Genomic DNA, 19897 nt, shown 5'->3' with positions numbered 1-19897 from the left:
TTCATACTTAAAATATGTGATGCATATTTAATATTAATAAGAGTAATTCAATTCAATTCACAAAACAATACAATAATTAATAAAATCTTATGTTAAAACATAAAATATTTTTTAAAAACTCTAAATAGATGTCTATTTACAGGAGAAAAAAAAATTAAAAACACGATTGATATTTGAATCACTATATTAGTTAAAAGCAAAGATCAGTTAGAGATTAGGCTAGCTAGAATCACTGTAATCTTTCAAAATATAGTAATGTTTAATAATTAAAGTTTAAATTACTATAAGATATACATGCGTACAACAACATAAAAAGTAATTTAAACATAACCCCAAAAAGCCAATCGATACTATTAGAGAGATGTATTTCTTGTAAGAGGAAGATTCTAGCTCTAGATGTTACATTTTCTCCCTTCTCATAATATGATAAGCAACTTTAAGCAATATTGCAAGGCAACAACCCTTTATACATATTACTTGCCCTCCTGAAAATTGCCGTAAGAAAAAAAAAAAGGTTAGGCACATGACCATCATAATTATTATTCGAATACAATTTGATATACCAATGCAATGTCTCATTCTCTCACACACGAACATAATTGAAATGCATTATAGGATTAAAACATGCAACTACCCAGCTAATTAGGTGAATATCCAACTAATAAGATTACAACATGCAATTGCCCAAGTTGACTTAGTTTTATACCAACTTGAAAGCTACCAAACCGATAAAGTGAATATTCAAATCATTCCTCGGAAAAATTTTAGACCTTTAATTATACTCCAAGAAACACAAATTGACTATTAATATAATTGGTATTTTTTCGTGAATTTCTTATACAATTACTTCAACATGTTGAAAGACTTTTTAGTAATCATACTTTCTTTCAATAAATAAATACTTCTTAATATTCTGTGGAATAACATATAATTTTTAAGCTTCATAAAGTATTGACCAACCATTTCCAATCACATTAAATAAATGAATGTTGATAAATAATAAAATGCACAATTATTAAACACTAAAAATTCACTAAGAACTGAAACTTAAATTTTGCAAATTTAGAAAACAAACATCAAAACCATTGGTTAGTAAAAATGTGGCAGAAGAAAAACACACAACAAATTAAATATTCAATCATAGTTTCAAGTACCTCGTGCCATCTCAAAAAGCATTGCCTCATTTCCTTGGTTTCTCATCATTCATAACAAGTTATCCATACATGCTTCTAACATAAATAACCAAAAAATTATAGACCATAAATAAGATTAGAAAGAGAATTTAAGGGCAACATACATGCCTCTAACATAAAGAAGAAAAATGATATTGGAATTTTATCATAATGGTGGGTTTTATTATTATTATTATTATTATTGAAAAAGTTAAACCTATTCTTATTGCTTACCAAGTTACCAATCTTGTCTAGATAAAGCAGCATTAATTAATGTGAAAAGCTTAAATCTAGAATAAGGCCAGATTTATGTATGGTGATGAAATAAGTTTAAGCCCAGGTAAACATGGGAAGTGGAGAGAAGATAAGGTTAAATTCAAAGTAATCCTTATACTTTTTGTTTTCTTGCTTTTGGAGCATGTCACTTTTGACTTCTGCACCAAAAATGAACTCCATTAAACAATAATCAAGGTACCAATTTCTTTTGTATCTCTTCTTTTTGGTGGATGAACAATTAGCTTTCTAGTTTAATTATTTATGATAAATGATCACGGCATAGATGGCTGCCATGTCCTTCCATACCTCCAAACCACATCTGGAGCCCCAAAAAGAAAAATTTTTCAAAGGCAATCCGCAATTTGACATTGACAACATTGCCTTGGTACAATTAATATAACTTACTCTTTTTCTTTTTGGTGAATGTCCCACCCAATAACATGCTTGCTCTTCATCTTCAAAATCACCTTCAAAAGTAAAAAAAAAAATGGATATTTGCGTAATTGTGTGAGAAAAAATTCACTTATATATAAAAAGTTAACATTCCTGATGTGTCTGACGAAAACAATCGCTACCTGGCCTGTATTATTCATATAAACAGAGAAAACTTTCCAATGAAGGTCACCTGCACACAGATAAAATATAAACTATATGATTAGAAATCATAAAATGATTAATTTTGCAACAATGAACAGAATTACTACCTTTCCGGGTTCTTTTGAGAAGTTCACTTACCTTGACAAAGAGCTTTTGACTACAGGCAGTAAGGAAATCCTCTCCAGGGGCAAGTTCTCCGCTATAGTTGCGGTTTGAATGCCTATTATTGCCTTTAGCATAGGATCCAACATTTATTCATTTCTCTGCTGGAAGGACTGCTGCAGTGTTCCTAACTTCGTTTAACTCTCTTGCTTTTAAGGTTGCAGCCCTACGTAATGCTGCACATAAAGAAAAAATCTCCATCAATGAAGGTTCGTCTTTTGTAATGAATACCAATGAACGTCCAATGGAGCTAATTCTTTATAATCAAGTATATGGTTATTCAAACATGATTATCTCCTAAGAATAGATTGCACATAGAATGAAAACCCAAAAGAAATTCAAAAACAAAAATCTAATTTTTACCTGAGGAGAATTTAAGAAACAAAATCCCTTCCTCTTCATCTCTTTCTTGAACTCATCTTTTTTTTTTATGTCAAAAATACCCCTTAAATTAATTTTTTGGACATTGCTACAAGTTTGAAATTTTCATAGAAATATGAATTTTTCACCAAAAAAAACATGCAATTACCTCTTGAATATGACAAACAACTTCTCTCTTTGCAGCTTCCTCTTTTCTCTCATAAAAACCACCTTCTGCCAAAAAACTGTCAACAATTTTCAAAAAAATAAATAAATCAACAATACTCGAAAAACAAAATCCAATACGCTTCGGTTGGGCTTGCCATCGATATCGGCTACATACGGAGTGAACCACTCTTTGCCAACGATATCGGCTTCTCTGTTTGCCATCGATATCAGCTTATCTCTTTGCCATCGATATCCATTCACCGCGAAAAAAAAAAAAACCCTAATTTTTTAATGGAAAAAAATAAGCGCAATTTCGATTGAAAATTGAACTGCTCAACAACGAACACTCTAGCGTTGGAAGAATAACCAAAAACAAAAAAAAAAAAAATCTTCTAGCAAATCAAAGAACCAGTAAAAAGACCTTAAAAATTAAAAAATTGAAGGTAAAATCGAAAAACAAATAAATTGTCAAAATAAGAAAATAAAAAACCAAAAAAAAAAAAAAAGCAAAGAAGGAGGAGGAGAAGGAGATTGAGACTTTAGAAAGGCCTAGAGACGGTACTGGTGAAAGGGTTGATACATCGACAGCCTTTCTTCCTTTTCCCCCTCAATCATTCCCTTTCCTTTTTATTGTTCCCTTCCCCTTTCTCTTTGTTTTCCTTTTTTTCTTATGTCTGTCTGCAAAAATAAAAATGGAGAGACTTCAATCTTTCATGTGCTCAATTTTACCCCTCAGGTTTTTTTTTAAGACATTAATGACGTAGTAAATTGAAAAACAAAACAGTTTTACGACTGCTTTTAATATAAATAATATATATATATATTATAAATGAACATTTCATTAAAAATCATGAATCCAAGTAGCGAATATTTTGCTTAAACAATTACATTTTTATCATAATAAAAGTATAAAAGTTTACCATGAATGAGAACTGTAAAGTTCATGTCAATCAGGCATTCAATTTGTTGTGAAATAAATAAATAAATAAAAACTATTTATGTGATAAAAGAATTGGTAACACTGCTGAAACCAACAACGTAACTTCAGTCTACTAACTCACCGGCAATGACATGCTTGGGTGCTTTCAGATTATTGAAAGCTAGAATCAGATTTGACCTCATTTTTAATAAAACAAAATAGACTTGATTCCCTTTATCTGATCTCAATGGTGTACCAAGGAGAAAATGTAGCAAAATATATCTACCAAATACATGGGAAAGCAACATACAATGACAAAATTTTCAAATTTTTTTCTCATCTAATTTATGATTCAAAGAATTTTTTTTCTCATCTAATTTGTAATTCAAACTGTTCAAAAATCCAAATTGAGAAAACACAAGGTATGCTGCTTTGGCTGTCATGCTTACTGCAGCAAGTATTTCTCCACAACTGTCCTGCCAAACTTCTCCTGAATGTCTTTTGGAGTTTCAATCTGAAAATATGAAAAAATGACAGCAGTTATTGAGATATTTCGGAGTGCCAAAAAAAAAAATTCCAATTACATTGGTGATTTAGGTTGCTTACTGCATTGAGGGCTTTAAAAAGAGCCTTGACAGTGTTGTGAGGATTCCTTGAGCCAACAACCTGAGAAGAGAGCTGATTTTAACAACAAAAAGCCGAATTCTAAAAACCATTGTAGGGAACCCTATTCAGATAGCACTTTGTTACCTTCGATTTGATATTCTTGAAGCCAGCAAGACTCAAAATGGTTTGGACAGTTCTTCCAGCTGTCATACCTGTTGTAGTTGGTGCAGGCCAGAGATACACCTACCAAAGCATATAAGTTCAAAGTGGGTGCAATGCAGAGAAACTTGAGCAGCAACTAAAGTGAAGAATAAACTCAAGGGGAAGAACCGAGACTGAGACAGAAGGCAATGACAAAAGATAGTTATGCACCTTAGTCTTCTTATATGATGTTTGAATTGCATGGGCAATTGTATGCTCCTCATGTCGTTCGATATAGTGGAGATTCTGAAAGCATTTCTCATATGCCTGTTGGTAGGTTAAACAGGTCAGTAAATGTCACATAAATTCATCAAGCTTGTGATGTAAAAAATGATTTATGATATGCAATAACGTGCTCATGAGGGACAATATTGATGATATTATACACCTTTCAAATTGAATTGATTTCATTACTCCAGCCAGGACATCATAGAATTACGCTAAGAAAGTGGCCATATAAAAAACAAGCATAAGAAAAGCCGAAGAACCTCAACATAAGCAACACTAGCCCCTAAAAGAAGGGATTAGACGAGCAAGTGAATCAGAACATGGTTCATTTAAAATTTAGCCATAAGTCAAACAAAAATGTGCAGCATTTCAAACCCAGCCAAAACCAAAATTTTACATTATACAAGTTCCAGAGGCAGAAAATCTACTTATCATGTAGAACTGTACAAGTTTGTTGTATATTAAATCTAGAACATGGACATGATACAAGACATATACAGATAAGCTAAAGTAAAAAATCTAATGGGTCTTTTTTTATAATTATTTTCTTTTATGTTGGTGTGTGTGTGTGGGAGGGGGTATTTTACTTTATTTCCATTCATATCCCTGAATCATAAAAGAAGGTAGTATCCTAAAGCTCATGGCATGTTAAATACTACGTCCAGAAGTTTCAAAAGTAAAACTGGATACTACACCATTATTTACAATAATAAAAAAGAACTTTATGGCATATGGTTAAGAACATAAAACATGTCTGCCTGAATACACTTGATTTACCAGGCACCTAATAAAATTTAAATAACTGATTCACCTACCAAGGATCTAGTGCAAAATTAATCAACAATATATAAATAAAAGTAACAATAAGTTACCTTCTGAAGTGCAATAGGGACTGCTGGGGCTTTGGCCTTTGCATAGCCAACAACACCATGATAGTTTCCACAAGCTAACAGAGCAGTGTACTTGACAACTTGCCCTCCCTGGAAAATATTAAATTCAAAAGAATTATATAGAAAACACTCCAATAACAAACCAAACTTAGATGACATGAGATTACCTTTGTTACTTTACAAGTTCGATTTACATCTATTAACTTCACATCAAAACCCTGCCATTATTCAATAAAAGCTGGAGTTAATTACCTATACCACGAAACTGTTTGAAAAAACAAAATACTTGCTATTGACAAGGCAGCTTAAAATCAAGCTCAAATACAAACAAACACATTGTGAACTTCAAAATTCACACTTCATAGGAATAGATAACTTCACCACATAGCCATCGGGGAATACTGAACAAATATGCTGGCACCTATATAGCACATTACAAAGTCCTTTATACAGACATCTCATGTTTCTCAAATGATGTAATAACGTTTGTTCTACTCAACTCCTGAATAAACAATGAATATGTGCACTCATATAAACCATAGAAAATGAAGAAGAAAAAACTTCAGCTAAGGAAGTTTGTTAGAATTCTTTCAATGCTACACCAAGTCATTCCAGCAAGGAAATGGACAAAGGGAGCAAAAGAGCAGAAGAACTACAACCAGCAGAGCATGCCCACTAAAGGCATGTATAGAAATAGAATATATTTAATAAAATGAAGAATAACATTAGCTTAGCTTCTTTTCCTCAAGTGACAGATTACTATTTCAAGAATAACTAAACTGTTTTGAAGCAATATAAATGAAGGAGGATCTTGTATGCACTTACCTTTCTGTAAAGAGGTCTTCTTTTCTTCTCAGTCAAAGCATTTCTTTCCTCTGCAAGATCTCTGATCTCCTCCTCTAGAAGCTTTCCCTTCTTCCCGAACGTATGATCCAACTCTGCCAGCTTCTCTTCAAGTTTCTTGTCAATATCATTGAGCTTCTCCGATAGTATATCATCCTGCTCTTTCATATCATCAAATTCCTCATCATCATCATCACCATCTCCATGTATCATTTGCTTCTCCTTCTCAAATCCAGCATGTTCCACAAGATCAGTAGAAGAATCGACTTGCTCATGCTGAATAACTCCATAATTGGCAGGATTATTGGGGTCATAGGCTTCCTTCCACTCAACCAGCCTCATTGCCCTATTCAATTTTTGCTGAAGAATAAATTTCTCCTTGCCTTCTGCAACCTTAAGTGTGTTCATCAAGTCACCAATGACCCTATATTCAGGGCGAAGTTTAAAATGCTTTTCCTCAAACTTGTCAATTTTATTCATCCATTTAAAAGCATCATCGCGTGTCTCTGTCATGTGTGAAACAGTAACTTGTTATCAATAGACCAATTAATGTAATTTCATAAATATCAAATATAAAGATGTTACAAAATACTTAAAACAATCTTTTGAATGTATTATATTGTTATTATATTCATTATCACTAAGTAAATATAAGTATCCTGATTTCAGAATTTATTAGATCCACTCAATTTATGTGCTTTATGAAAGTTACAAACACTGACTGGGTTCGTTTGAAAGTTTTCAAAGAATCATTAAATCAATCATAACGATCAATTTGTCTTATTATTTAACATATTTGACAAAGAAGAAAAAGGATTGGTTTTGAACATAGTCAAACCCCGTTTCTTCCCAAGGAAAAATAACGTTCAAATTCTTTGTCTAAGCAACCTAATAACAGTCCTAACTCTTAACACTCAACTATACAAGCCTAAACCCATAAGATTAACATTTCTTAGTGCGTATGCGTGTGTGTGTGTGTGTGTGTGTGTGTGTGTGTGTGTGTGTGTGTGTGTGTGTGTGTGTTTGTTGCATGCATTCTATGTTATATGCACACATATACATGTTACATTCTAATGTATATTATTAGTACTTATACTTACGCAAAGCAACAATAAAAAGAAGATTTATTCATTTACCAGCGTTGGCGAAGTGCTTTAGCAACTCCTCATGCCTCTTATACTTCTTCTGAAAATCCTCTAGCCTCTTCTCCCCTGCTTCAACAGTCTCATCATCTTCATCGCTATCTGAATCCGTGGGCTCCTCATAAAGGTCTAAATCCGGAATATCCTTCAATTTCTCCTTCTCAAGCTTCTCTATCAATGGCATTACACCCATGTAATCTTCTTGATCCGCTTCATCAATATCCTTTGTATCCAAACCTCTTCTCTTCCGATCATCCCTTTCTCTCTGCTTCTCCCGCTCCAGTTCAGCAAGAAGATCCTCAACTACTCTGGATGAGATGGCTGTGGAGAAATGACATTTTTTTGAAGAAAGTGATGATTTTGGTGTTTGGTTGGTGGGAAAATGAGAAAAAGTTGAGATTTTCCGGGAAAATGAGAAATGGGGTTTTGTGGCGATTTTAGGGGTACCATTGGGGAGGGAAGAAATATCCGAGAAATGGGAACTGGGCGAAATGTGCAAACCGGGTGTTTGGCTGGCGAGAACGCGGGGGAAAGTTGAGATTTTCCGGGAAAATGAAGCCAGGGTTTTGGGTGGGTTTTGAAGGGTTTGGCTGAGAAGCCTAGACCATGATGATGCTTGTGATTTCGTTGACATCTTTTGCTATTGTCTTATCATCTGAGAAACAAACAAAATTTATTTAATTCAACAAAACTAGAAAATGAGGGAAAGCAGGGAAAATGTGATCCCAAATTTTCTGAACATAAGTTTAGGGTTTTACACTAACAAAGCAGGATCAGCTTTTGCTGGATGACAGCGACAATTTCATTTAACAATTAATATAATAATCTTTATTTTTTTAGCCGACAAAAATGTGGTGGGTTTTCCTTTATTGGGCCATGAAAGAATGGGCTTGAAGAAGCTAAAACGGAATAAATAAATGTATTATTTAAAGATAATTTTTATACAAAATTTACGAGTAATTATTTATATTTTATTTTAATTTTTGTACTTTGCACAGAAATAAATGGCTATAAATATTAATTTAAAAGTAATTATTGATGTATCGAAATATTTTATTAAATTATAAACGTATGTATCTTCCAATTAGAAAATTTAATTTGAATTTCTTTTTTAAATAAAAATTAATTTATTTTATATTTAACTATATGTGCTTTAATTTTTAATTTAAAAAAATTTTCAAAATAAAAACAAACGCAAATTAATTGATTAGAACTCCTAATTCAATTTTTCCGGGTCGTTCAGCTGGAGCCCGGAAAGGAGAAACCTTACCCGACTGGCCAAGCAAAACCCCAATCAAGTCGGTTCTTTCCAGTTTCGTCTAATTTGTAATTCCCCCTACTTTCCCAAGTTCCTAGAAATCAAAATCCCATCTCGAATTTCCACCTCATTCCAAGCTCTTCTCTGGCTGAGATTTCCAGGTACTAACAATCTCTTGTTTGTTTTACTTTATATCTTACTTTAAATTTCGCCTTTTTACATCCTATTTTTTACAATTTCCATTTTGCGTCCCCATTTTTTTCCTTTATAAATTCTGCGTTTTTTTTTTTTCTTCAGATTTTGATAAAGCGAAGAAAAGAAAATTTGGGTTTTAATAAAAAATGGATGAATATCAAGAGATGGAAAGGTTTGGGATGGAGAACGACTTTGAAGATGGGCAATGGATAAACGGCGAATTCTACTACAAAAAACGCAAAGAAAAGCGGACTCAGACAAAAGATGATGTTCTTTACGGTGTTTTTGCATCTGATTCCGACTCCGAAGACGAAGGTTCTTCTTCAAGGAAGAGAAGGAAGGAATTCGGGAAAAAACCTGACTTGACGAAGCCTGTCAACTTTGTTTCTACAGGTAATGTAATGCCTAACCAAGAAATTGATAAGAATTCTAAGGTAGAGAATGACAATAATGTTTTTGATGATAATGAGAATGATAGCAGGCCTGGATTGGGGTCTGGCGTAGGTTTAGGATTTGGTGGAGTTGATAGTTTGCAAAAAAGTGATGGTAATGTTGGTAGTGATGAGGATGATGATAATAGTTTTTTGCCTACTGCCTTTGGGAGGAAGATAAAGGAAGGGGCACAAAGGAGAGTGAAAGAGAGGGAGAGGTTGAGAATGGAGAAGAAAAGTTTAGGAGGGAGAAGGGAGGTTGGAGATGGGAATAAGGATGTTGGAGCGTTTGAGAAGCATACAAAGGGTATTGGGATGAAGTTGCTTGAGAAAATGGGGTATAGAGGAGGTGGTCTTGGAAAAAATGAACAAGGGATTGTTGCTCCTATTGAGGCAAAGATGAGGCCGAAGAATATGGGAATGGGGTTCAATGATTTTAAAGAGGCTAAGTTGCCAGGGTTGCAGCAGTTGGAAGAGAAGAAGAGTGTGAATCAGCAGCCCATTGGGAGAGTGAAGGAGAGGCTTTGGTCGAAGAATGCAAGGGGGAGGAAGAAGGAGGATTACATTACAGTGGAAGAATTGTTAGCGAAGAAGCAAGAAGAGGGTGTTGAAGCTGTTCAGAAGGTGATTGATATGAGGGGGCCACAGGTTAGAATTTTGACAAACTTGGAGAATCTGGATGCAGAAGAGAAGGCAAGAGAGAATGATGTTCCGATGCCTGAGTTGCAGCATAACTTGAAGTTAATTGTTGACTTGGCAGAGCTTGATATTCAGAAGATTGATAGGGATTTAAGGAACGAAAAAGAAACAGCATTGAGCTTGCAAAAAGAGAAGGAAAAGTTGGAGATTGAGGCTTCACGTCAGAAGCAACAGTTGGCTAATATGGAGCAAATTGTTAGTGTGCTGGGCGAGATTGAGGAAGAGAATTCGTCTGGCAAATTGACCTTGGAGTCCCTTGCAAAGAGTTTTAGGGATTTGCAGAGGAATTATGCTGAAGATTACAAACTGTGTAACTTATCCTGTATTGCATGTTCATTTGCTTTGCCTCTGTTTATAAGAATGTTTCAGGGTTGGGATCCTCTTGAAAATCCATCGTATGGGATGGAGGTGATATCAGCATGGAAGGACGTATTGCAAGGAGAGGATAGTTACGACATTTGGGAGGATGTAACTACACCGTATTCTCAGTTAATTTCAGAAGTTGTTTTGCCAGCTATGAGAATATCTGGCATTAATACATGGGAGCCTAGGAACCCTGAACCAATGCTTGGATTTTTGGAATCATGGGAAAAGTTGCTGCCATCTTCTATTCTTCACACCATATTGGATTCTGTAGTAATGCCAAAATTGTCAAGAGCAGTTGACTCATGGAACCCACGTAAGGAAACTGTTCCAATCCATGTTTGGGTGCATCCATGGCTGCCGATGTTGGGACAGAAGCTGGAGGGTTTGTATCAAACCATACGTATGAAGTTGAGTAATGTTCTTGATGCTTGGCACCCAAGTGATCCATCTGCTTATGCTATACTATCACCTTGGAAGACTGTGTTTGATTCAGTGAGTTGGGAACAACTTATGCGTCAATATATAGTTCCAAAGTTGCAGATTGCTCTGCAGGAGTTCCAAATAAACCCTGCAGATCAGAAGCTTGATCAGTTTTATTGGGTTATGTCTTGGGCCTCTGCAATTCCTATTCATCTCATGGTGGATTTGATGGAGAAATTTTTCTTTGTAAAGTGGCTGCAGGTTTTGTATCATTGGTTGTGTTCAAAACCCGACTTTGAGGAGATAAAAAATTGGTACATGGGTTGGAAGGGACTTCTGCCACAGGAGCTTTTGGCAAATGAAAGTATCCGTAATCAACTTAATTGTGGTCTTGAGATGATGGTTCAGGCTGCTGACCACATACCGGTAGTGCAGCCTGGTTTGAGAGAGAATGTTACATATCTCAAGGTGCGTGAGCAGAGGCAGTTTGAGGCTCAGCAGAGAGCTGCTGCACATGCGCAACAGCCAGCTGCAGCTGGCCTGGGTACTACAGCCCCGATGGATGGTGTTCCCGAGATGAGTTTGAAGGAAGTAGTTGAGGCCTATGCACTGCAACATGAGTTACTGTTCAAACCCAAGCCTGGCAGGATGCATAATGGTCAACAGATATATGGCTTCGGTAACATAAGTGTAATAGTTGATTCACTTAACCAGAAGGTTTATGCCCAAAAGGAGGATGGGTGGTCCCTTGTCTCACTTGATGATTTGTTGAAAATGCACTATAATTCTCTCATGAGGAGACGATGAATTTTATGTAGTTATTAGGAGAGATGCTGTGGTGGAAAGTGTTTAGAGATTTAAACTGTCCTTTTGAAAGGAGGCTGTTGGTTTTTCTTGTTATGGAGGTCAAATGCATTAGCATGAAAGTTTTGAGAGCACGAGGTTTTCCTCCTTTGTTTTTTTGGTTATAGGCTTTGACAATGGTTAATTTAAAGCGACAACTAGGTGAGTGTCTTTTGATCTTGTAAACATGTCACTGGTTACCTTGTATGTGTGGTTATGGAAGAAGCAATGCCTGATCTCAAGGCCACTTAGCTGCCTAGGTTGGATGGTTCTGATTAACATTTATCATGAGTCTGCTCTCTTTCTGGAGAAGGAACCAGTCTTTGACCACTAGCAATAAAGACACGAGTATTCAGCTGGAGCAGGAGGCTATGTTTCTTTCTTCAAATGCAAGTCTTCCCTATGTTTTTTTTTTTTTTTGGAAGGATTCATCCGAGATCTGGGTCATCTAGATTTGTAGGTAAATGTACCTTGGTGGAGTTCCCTTAATCTTATCCCTATATCTAATATAATGAAGCTACTTGGTGGCTGCAAAATTGAAGTTAATTTGTTTTCAAGTGTACAAAAGTTCTCTCACTTCATAGCACTACGCTTTTATCCTGTTTTTCACCTCTCTTCACCAGTTTCCAACTCCAATCCTTCCAACCGGACTAGCGTCTAGTGACAAGTGTAAACCCAAAGGGAAGGAGTTAGACATGTGCAGTGACTAGTGTCTGCCCAGTTTGTTCTTTAAATAAATAAATAGAATACATAGAGCTTCCTTTTTCCCCCTTTTTATCTCTTCACCTATAGAAAGTTAGAAACTGTTGATTTCATGTGCCTAAAAGACGGAAATTCTTTGTCCTTTCCTCTTTAGAAGTAGTCCCATCACGTTAAAACCCCTTTATTTCTACTACAAATTAGACATGCCATCTAAATTTGATGACAGTTTCAAGGCAACAATTTTCCCTCTATTGAATAGTTTATATATAGACTAGTGTAAGAGGGAAAAAAGGCTACATCCTTGATTTCAGTTTGTCACCCTTAATAACTGGGTTTTCGTTGGCTAAAACTTGGCGATCAGCCTTCTTAAAATCATAGTTGAATGAATGTTCCAGGTACTGGTGAACCTGACAAAAATTTGCCACAGCGACATGCAGAACCCATCAAACCAAGCTTCTTGTTGCAGCTTTTAACATTTTTTCTTGAGTTTCGATGGACTAGGAACCGATGTAGAATCAACAGAAACGGAATGGTATGGCGCAGCTGAACTAGGATCTTTTGTCTTGGTTGAGCTGGAAAGCTCTTGTTTTAACTGCTATAATTTGCAACACTTGAAGCACAAATTCTTGGTCTCCACCCAACCAAAGAAACCACAACCTTCTGCACATGATGGAGGAGTAGCAATCACCATCTTTCTCTTTTCCTCCTTACACTTGGTTGACGCTAGAAAATAAATTGCTTGATGATTAGAGATATTGATTTGTTTTTTTTTTTTTTTTTACATGCAGAGATTAAGAGAGAAATTGTCTAGGAGGCTTTGAATCCATATATTTAGTTACCTACTTTTTTAATTATTGGGGTTTGGATTTGATTCAACCCCAAGAAGCAAACAGTGAATTATAGAACTATCAATTACTATCAAGTTTGATAGTCAAAATTTCTATATATTTCTTTTTGTTTGTTAATGCGGCTGAGTGGCTAACATGAATGTTCATGTCAAGAATGAGCATATTCTTATTAAGTCCGACTCATGCCTACGTTCTTGTTCTCGCTGGACCAGAGCACATTCAAGCATCTCACCTTTTACCCATTGTATACAGGTAACATAGAGCATATGGCTTCAATCAAGACATAAACTGTAAGCTCGACAATTCCAACATAAAAAATACTGTAAATATTAATTTAAGTTCAACATCTGCATTGAAACTACTTGTTTATCATCATAACCACAGAAAAAATGTGATGCACAACCAGTTATTTTGTCTCCATAAATATAACACAAAAGAATTTTTTCACTCCAACTTACAGGCTCTTAATCGGTTCGTCAAACTCTTGTTAAAGGAAGTTTAGGGTCATGAGGCCCTTATCCTGACCTTCTATTGTTATTCTTGATGGGAAAAATAATTTAAAGATATAATTTTTCTTTTCGGTATATATTACAGTGATTTTACCATGTGAATGTTGAAGCATATAAAATCAATGTTTCAGTAGCATAGCCTCCATTTCATTCTTCCTCGCAGCATGTTTTAGTTTCTCTAACGCCACAAGTCCAACTTGCCTAACCCTCTCTCTGGACAAACCTATGCTGAAGAATTCACAAAAGAAAAAGTCAAACCAACTTGAAAATGATATAAAATTTGCGTGAGAAATGAAACCAAAGAAAACTATCACCAGAAAGAGACTGTTGAATGGTAACAAATTTAACAAATAACATGCATGGATTAAAAATCTGTAGATATGAACAAACATGTCCTTTTTCTTCTGTTGCTTTCTTTTTCCTGCTTTTCATTTTCCCATATTTCTTTACATTGTTATTTTCAACTTCCATCCCTGTGACTTAAGTAATAAATATCTATGATATTTGCTTTGTTAATGACAGAGACATCCAGGTGATCAGAATAGTGAAACAACCAAAAGTTTGTATTCAATATGATCATACATAATCTTTTAACTATTACCATCTGTCTATAATACATAAGACAATTATATATACTCACCATTTACTGATGTCCTCCCATGTAAGACTTTCCTTATCTAGACCATAATAAAGGCGTATAATCTCCCTTTCTCGTTCTCCAAGCGTTGTAGTGATGAGTTTGTTCACTTCATCCTGTAAATATAACATCCATAAGGATTACGTTTTCTTTACATAGAACACAAAAACAAATCAAAATCCACATGCACAACCAAAAGACAGTTAAAATATGCTGGCAGTAGCAGATTTTACATTTTATTATTTCATAAAATTGATCTCCAATATCCCTGTTTATTCCAACAAAAAGGTTCTGTTTCTAGAAAACCAACTACATATGACCATTCAGATCAAATATAGGTTTTTCTTGTTTTAGTCTATCCAAATCCAAGCTGCTTTTGCTATTAACCCACTCATGCCCTTTCCAACCAGAACTTGTCTCTTCAGTCTGACTTGACACTCATTTATTAAGAGGAAGATCTCAAGTAACATTTTATGTAAGATAAGGTCTACAGTATGAGAAAACTGAGTCAAAAACTCTGGTGGTTGAGCCTAAAAGAACCAGAAAGAGGAGTGATCTGGAGACTAGGCAGACTTAAAAAGAAGTACTATAAATATTGAATAAGTTCTATGGCTGTTCCTTGGCGAACATTAATGTGTCAATAGCAACCATTATGAGCCTCTCATTTCGTTATTTTTTAAAATATTGCTTTCTTTAGCCTTCAGTCTGTGAACTAAATTATTCATTTTACCTTGAGTGCCCACTCATCTACTCCATGCCATGGAATGTTTTCTACACGGTTATCTGCAACGTACTGAAAAGATAAAAAGAAAGTGGGTTAATAGTAAATAACAGGAAAGAAGCATAAAGGGAATGAAAATTCTATTGAGTTGGTTCATATAAAACGGGAACTTACACTATGATGAGTCTCTCCGGGAATACCATTCAAAGAGGGGAATGCATCCCTGTCAAGTGAGAAGACCTTACTTACTGCCTGCATTTAATGAAATTGTAGTGTGAGGATGGAAAATATAATTGCAATAGTTTGCCAGGAAGCAACTTTCAAACAAATAGTACCTCTGTAGCATTCCTAACTTTCTTCTGAGACATGTTCAGACTCTTGGCAATCCTCTGAAATATAATAGAATGAAATAATTAATGATGGCCCATTGAGAGAATAAAAATTGGAATAAATCTCAGACACAGAAATTAAACATCCTAATTTATTTTGAAATATAATGATTGGTTGGACTAATCATAATTCATTGAAATTTAATCCTGTGCAGTTCAAATCATGTGAATGAAATTACATTATGTCTATAACAGTAATGGAAGCCACTTACATCAATAGTTGGTGTTATGCCTTTCTCTTTCAGTCTATTTTTTGCATTTCGGATTAATCCCAATCTTTCATGCAAATGCGTCGGCAATCTTAATGTTTTTGAGTTCTCAACTAGTGCTCTAGAAACACCCTGAGATTAGGTGTGAACTGGATTAGATTTTGTACAATCGTAAAAAGATTACAAAAAATTTAAAAGCAATATAAAGTACAAAACAAAACATAAACTTGAGAATCAATTCTATTATAAGAGGAAGAATTAGTCTTGGAACCTTTTGGAACTTTTGTCAGTAGATTTATATCTCATGATAAATCCTGGGTGGTTGAGGCTCCCACATTGAAGGGTCTCAAAAGGGTCAAATATATGCGGTCTTACCCTTACTCTGAGGAATATAAAATCCAGAGAGAGAGAGCTAAGAACTATGCATTTTCAATCCCTCAAAAGTTGTTGCGGGAACCTATTTCCTTAAGCTTGTGACTTACATATCACCAAGAAAGATGAAGATAAGAAGTGAAGGACTGGGCAGAATAACAATAACAGAGAAATGGTTTGTTGCTTTCTTATTTTAGAAACTGAAGGGACCAAATAAGAGAAAGCTTCTGCAGAGGAATGATTAGGCTACCACACATTATGGTTGACAATCTCATGGACCCTCGCTCTTTCAGGAATGATTAATTAAATTTAGAAATTTTCATTTTATTCAGAATAAACACAGAAATTAATCCGTTGTACATAATGAGATCTATTTTAATGTGCACAATGTTTCTTCACAAACTCAGACGAAAATTACCTGGAGTATCCACCAGTACACATAAGTTGAAATTTTATATCCCTTTGAAGAATCAAATTTTTCAATGCCACGCAGCAGTCCAATCAAACCACCCTACACATAAATTAAAAAAAAAAAAAGCTTATCACACAGTAAAAATGAACAATTAGATATAGTATCAGTAGATTAAGTCACCATGTATATAAGGCAGTTGATCTAATAAATTACCTGAATAAGATCAGACATTTCAGCACCCATGTTATCATATCTTTGAGCTATCGACATAACCAAACGAACATTGCTCATTGCTAATTTTTCTCTAGCCAAAGAACATTCAATTAATTTTGACTGTAACTCAGTACGAGAAATTTTCAAGGAAGTTGCAAGCTGTTCATCGGATGGCTCACACCCCAGTCTCTCCTTCAATCTAGAATTTCAGCGTAACAAGTATAAATGAATTTCAAGAATTCAATGATTTTATGAATTAGAATGATTCATCTAATACACATCATATATCATTACCTTAATCTGTGGTCCTCCAAGGAAAGTCCAGCTTTTATTTTCTTTGACAAGCGCACAACTTCTGCATGGCCGAGCAACTCTTCACTTACTACACCCCTCACATAACCCTTAAAACGACTTTGAAGCAGCTCTGGTCTGACCAGTGATCTTAGGTGCTTAGCACTAGGTTGTATCATTAGTTTATTTTGGCTCAGAATTTTCCTCCTAGTATTTAATCTTCGTTGCCGAGCAGACACCCCAGAACAAGTAACGGGTATCTTCTTGTGAGTTTTTCTATTTGGTGATTCAGTGAACACTGTACTCTCAAAAGAAAGAGTCCATTGCTTTTCCAGCATAGACTTCTGAAGCAAAAGAAGAGCCTCCACAGAGTAGTCAAGATCATAGCTTTCTTCTTCTAAGTCATTGGATCCCTGAAAACAAGGGTCCACAGTTGAAATAACGGAGGCAGAATCCACGTGCTCTTTAAGAGCTTTAATTGACCGAGTACGCCGATTGGATGATGGAAGACTTTGGCTACAATTAGATAATTTTTTTGCTACTACTAAACTTTTTGTCGAAGAAGTTTGATAATACGAAGATCCGTAATCACTGGCGTATGAGAGCTTCTCTATATTATCAGAATAAAAAAAGGAAGAACTCAAGAGTCTCGTCCCAGTGCTAAGTCCAATCACAGCAGCTGTGGCCATCATATAGCTTCTCACGTTGGTACAATTACCATCACACAATTCAACCAGTTTGTCAATTTAAAAAAATTTCCTATAATTCTTCAACTGTATATTCCCTAGGCAACTAGGCTAAACAAAATTGTTCTCTTGTACAGTAAATCTCCTTTATGACACTGTTACAGAAAGGGTACAAAATGTTAGGATGATTTCTTTTAAATACACCAAAATTTATGAAAATGGAAAATTAAACTAAAAAAAGAAAAGGAATAATAGCATTGGTTTTTCCCAATAAGCAACATACAGTTTTATCTAATTCAAGTATAGATTCCAGAAACATGTAGCTCATGATGATTTGGCCTAAAGAAACTTTCACAAAATTAAACTAGCTGTAGGAGAATATTAAAGCATGTGGCAGACATGCCAAAGAAGAAGATCCTACAGCCATGTGAACACAACTATAACTGATATAATATATAAGCATTTTAAAGCTTTAAATGACTGATGCTTCAAGATTTAAAACTAGTTTAATTACAAAGAAACCGGAAAATCAAAATAACCTTTCAAGATAACTGGAAACTCATTCATTCTTTTTGTTTTTAATCTTCTTACCAAAACTTTTAAATATAATTTTCAAGCTTGTAAACCATATAATCTTAAGAAACAACCACAAACTAGGATGGTAGTGTTATCACTCTTCAAATCAAAGAAAAATGATTTTTAAGCAGAACCCAACTTTTCTTTTCACTAGATTGAACCAATGACCACAAAGTTCAGTTATTTTGTGGAAAAGGTTAAGTCTTCATATTCATCAAACATACCGCAAACCATAACTGCAAATGGAACAAATTTCCATTTCTTTCATCTCAAATTCTGTGGTTTTACTTGATATGATAAAAAACAACAAGAATACAACAAAATTCAACAACCCATGTCCATGTAATGGAAGAAGAAAGAAAAACATGAATATTTGATCCAAAGCTTACCTTAAAAAGCTGCCAGCTATAAGCTAAAAGAAGAAGCAAATGAAGAAACCAAGGAGAAGAAATACAAGGAGAAAAAGAAGACGGTTGTTCCAAAGTGGATACTAGAACAGTTAGAAAAACAAGAGGTAGTTAGAGTTGGAACCTGCCTTCCACAGTTTTTTACAAGCTGCTCTATTTTTAATTCTTCTTTATTATTTAAAAAAAAACAAAAGTTTTTTGGGATTTAGTTTCTAAATTTATTTGTTTTGGTTATGTTGGGTTTTGATAATAGGATCAGTGGGAAGAAAAAAGGTGCCAAATGAACAAAAAGGATATTAGAAGGAGAGATTCCATTGGCTACAACGGATATGGGTCCTTGTTTGAGTGGTGCATATCCCATTTTGTTTCTCTTTTCTCTGATTCAATCCGTCTTTTTTTTTTAATCCTTCTCTCTGTTCTTTTGTTTTTTTTGTTTTTGCTTTTTCAGTTTAATCTCTTTCATATATTTGGAGATTGGTTTGGCCACCGGCTCACCGCAAACCACCAACAAATTTGAGCAAAAATCAATGAACTGTGGGTCCCACCTTCCACGTCACTCCTCCCAACTAACTGTGCGCTTCATCCCACGTTGTTTATTTATTTTATATTTTTATTATAATAATTTAAATAAACCATATCTTTTTTAGTCTGTTGCGGCGCCAGCCTAGAAGCCCACTACAGGCCCACAAAATCCAACTACTAGGCCCATAGGCTTCGGGCTGACCCAAAAAAGAAGAAAAAAATCATAGTACTATTAGTAGTACTTATTTTGTTTTTTATTCAGTATAAAATTTGTCAAAATCATTGGAAATTTGAAACAAATGTTTTATAAATATATATTATATATAAAGAAATTTTTTTTAGGTGTATTAAAAGAAAAGATAACAAATAAAAATCCAAAATTCAATCCAGTTGATTTAAAATTATTTTTAAAAAATAATATTTAATATATTTAAGATTAAATCACAACACCATAAGTCATGTGTGATAAATTAAATAAGATAATAGATAGAATAAAATTTTAATTATTTTATATTATATTTAATTTATATTTAAAAAAAATAAAATTTCAAAAAAGATTAATCATCGGATGATTTAATTATCTCAAAGTAAAAAAAAATATTTTTAATCCATAAAATTGCACATACA

The 19897-nt window shown here is 34.5% G+C and overlaps 3 protein-coding genes across 11 annotated transcripts; 1 reads left to right on the top strand and 2 right to left on the bottom strand.

Moving 5' to 3' along the window:
- Window positions 1–240: 240 nt before the first annotated feature.
- LOC111295335 (uncharacterized) lies at window positions 241–8359 on the bottom strand. Of its 9 annotated transcripts, XM_089743205.1 has the most exons (15): window positions 7559–8359; window positions 6405–6928; window positions 5747–5797; window positions 5562–5669; window positions 4633–4728; window positions 4405–4503; window positions 4261–4320; window positions 3797–4168; window positions 2891–3413; window positions 2737–2801; window positions 2184–2383; window positions 2024–2073; window positions 1854–1915; window positions 1155–1229; window positions 241–485 (listed from the first exon to the last, which is right to left on the bottom strand). In XM_089743205.1, exons 1-8 carry the CDS (start codon window positions 8196–8198, stop codon window positions 4100–4102), a joined length of 1647 nt encoding a protein of 548 aa, XP_089599331.1. In that variant the 5' UTR covers window positions 8199–8359; the 3' UTR covers window positions 241–485; window positions 1155–1229; window positions 1854–1915; window positions 2024–2073; window positions 2184–2383; window positions 2737–2801; window positions 2891–3413; window positions 3797–4099. The 9 variants fall into 9 exon arrangements, with proteins under 9 accessions (XP_089599331.1, XP_089599324.1, XP_089599327.1 ...); XM_089743198.1 differs by having other exon boundaries at window positions 2153–2383; window positions 2737–3413; XM_089743201.1 differs by having other exon boundaries at window positions 2737–3413.
- Window positions 8360–8881: 522 nt separating this feature from the next.
- STIPL1 (GC-rich sequence DNA-binding factor-like protein with Tuftelin interacting domain-containing protein) lies at window positions 8882–12553 on the top strand. Its single transcript, XM_022886527.2, has 2 exons — window positions 8882–8983; window positions 9120–12553. The coding sequence occupies exon 2, from the start codon at window positions 9164–9166 to the stop codon at window positions 11738–11740; it is 2577 nt and encodes an 858-aa protein (XP_022742262.2). The 5' UTR covers window positions 8882–8983; window positions 9120–9163; the 3' UTR covers window positions 11741–12553.
- A 1121-nt stretch (window positions 12554–13674) lies between these two features.
- Window positions 13675–19079, bottom strand: LOC111293674 (RNA polymerase sigma factor sigA-like). Its single transcript, XM_089743196.1, has 10 exons — window positions 18731–19079; window positions 17083–17920; window positions 16789–16987; window positions 16582–16674; window positions 15795–15923; window positions 15529–15582; window positions 15368–15445; window positions 15203–15265; window positions 14476–14588; window positions 13675–14063 (listed from the first exon to the last, which is right to left on the bottom strand). The coding sequence occupies exons 2-10, from the start codon at window positions 17769–17771 to the stop codon at window positions 13955–13957; spliced, it is 1527 nt and encodes a 508-aa protein (XP_089599322.1). The 5' UTR covers window positions 17772–17920; window positions 18731–19079; the 3' UTR covers window positions 13675–13954.
- Window positions 19080–19897: the final 818 nt, after the last annotated feature.

Source organism: Durio zibethinus, chromosome 14 (genome assembly GCF_047325235.1).
Source record: "Durio zibethinus cultivar Kanyao isolate XHJ-2024 chromosome 14, ASM4732523v1, whole genome shotgun sequence".
Classification (NCBI taxonomy): Eukaryota; Viridiplantae; Streptophyta; class Magnoliopsida; order Malvales; family Malvaceae; genus Durio; species Durio zibethinus.
Note: the sequence above shows the minus strand (reverse complement) of the source record. Positions and strands in the feature narration are given on the sequence as shown.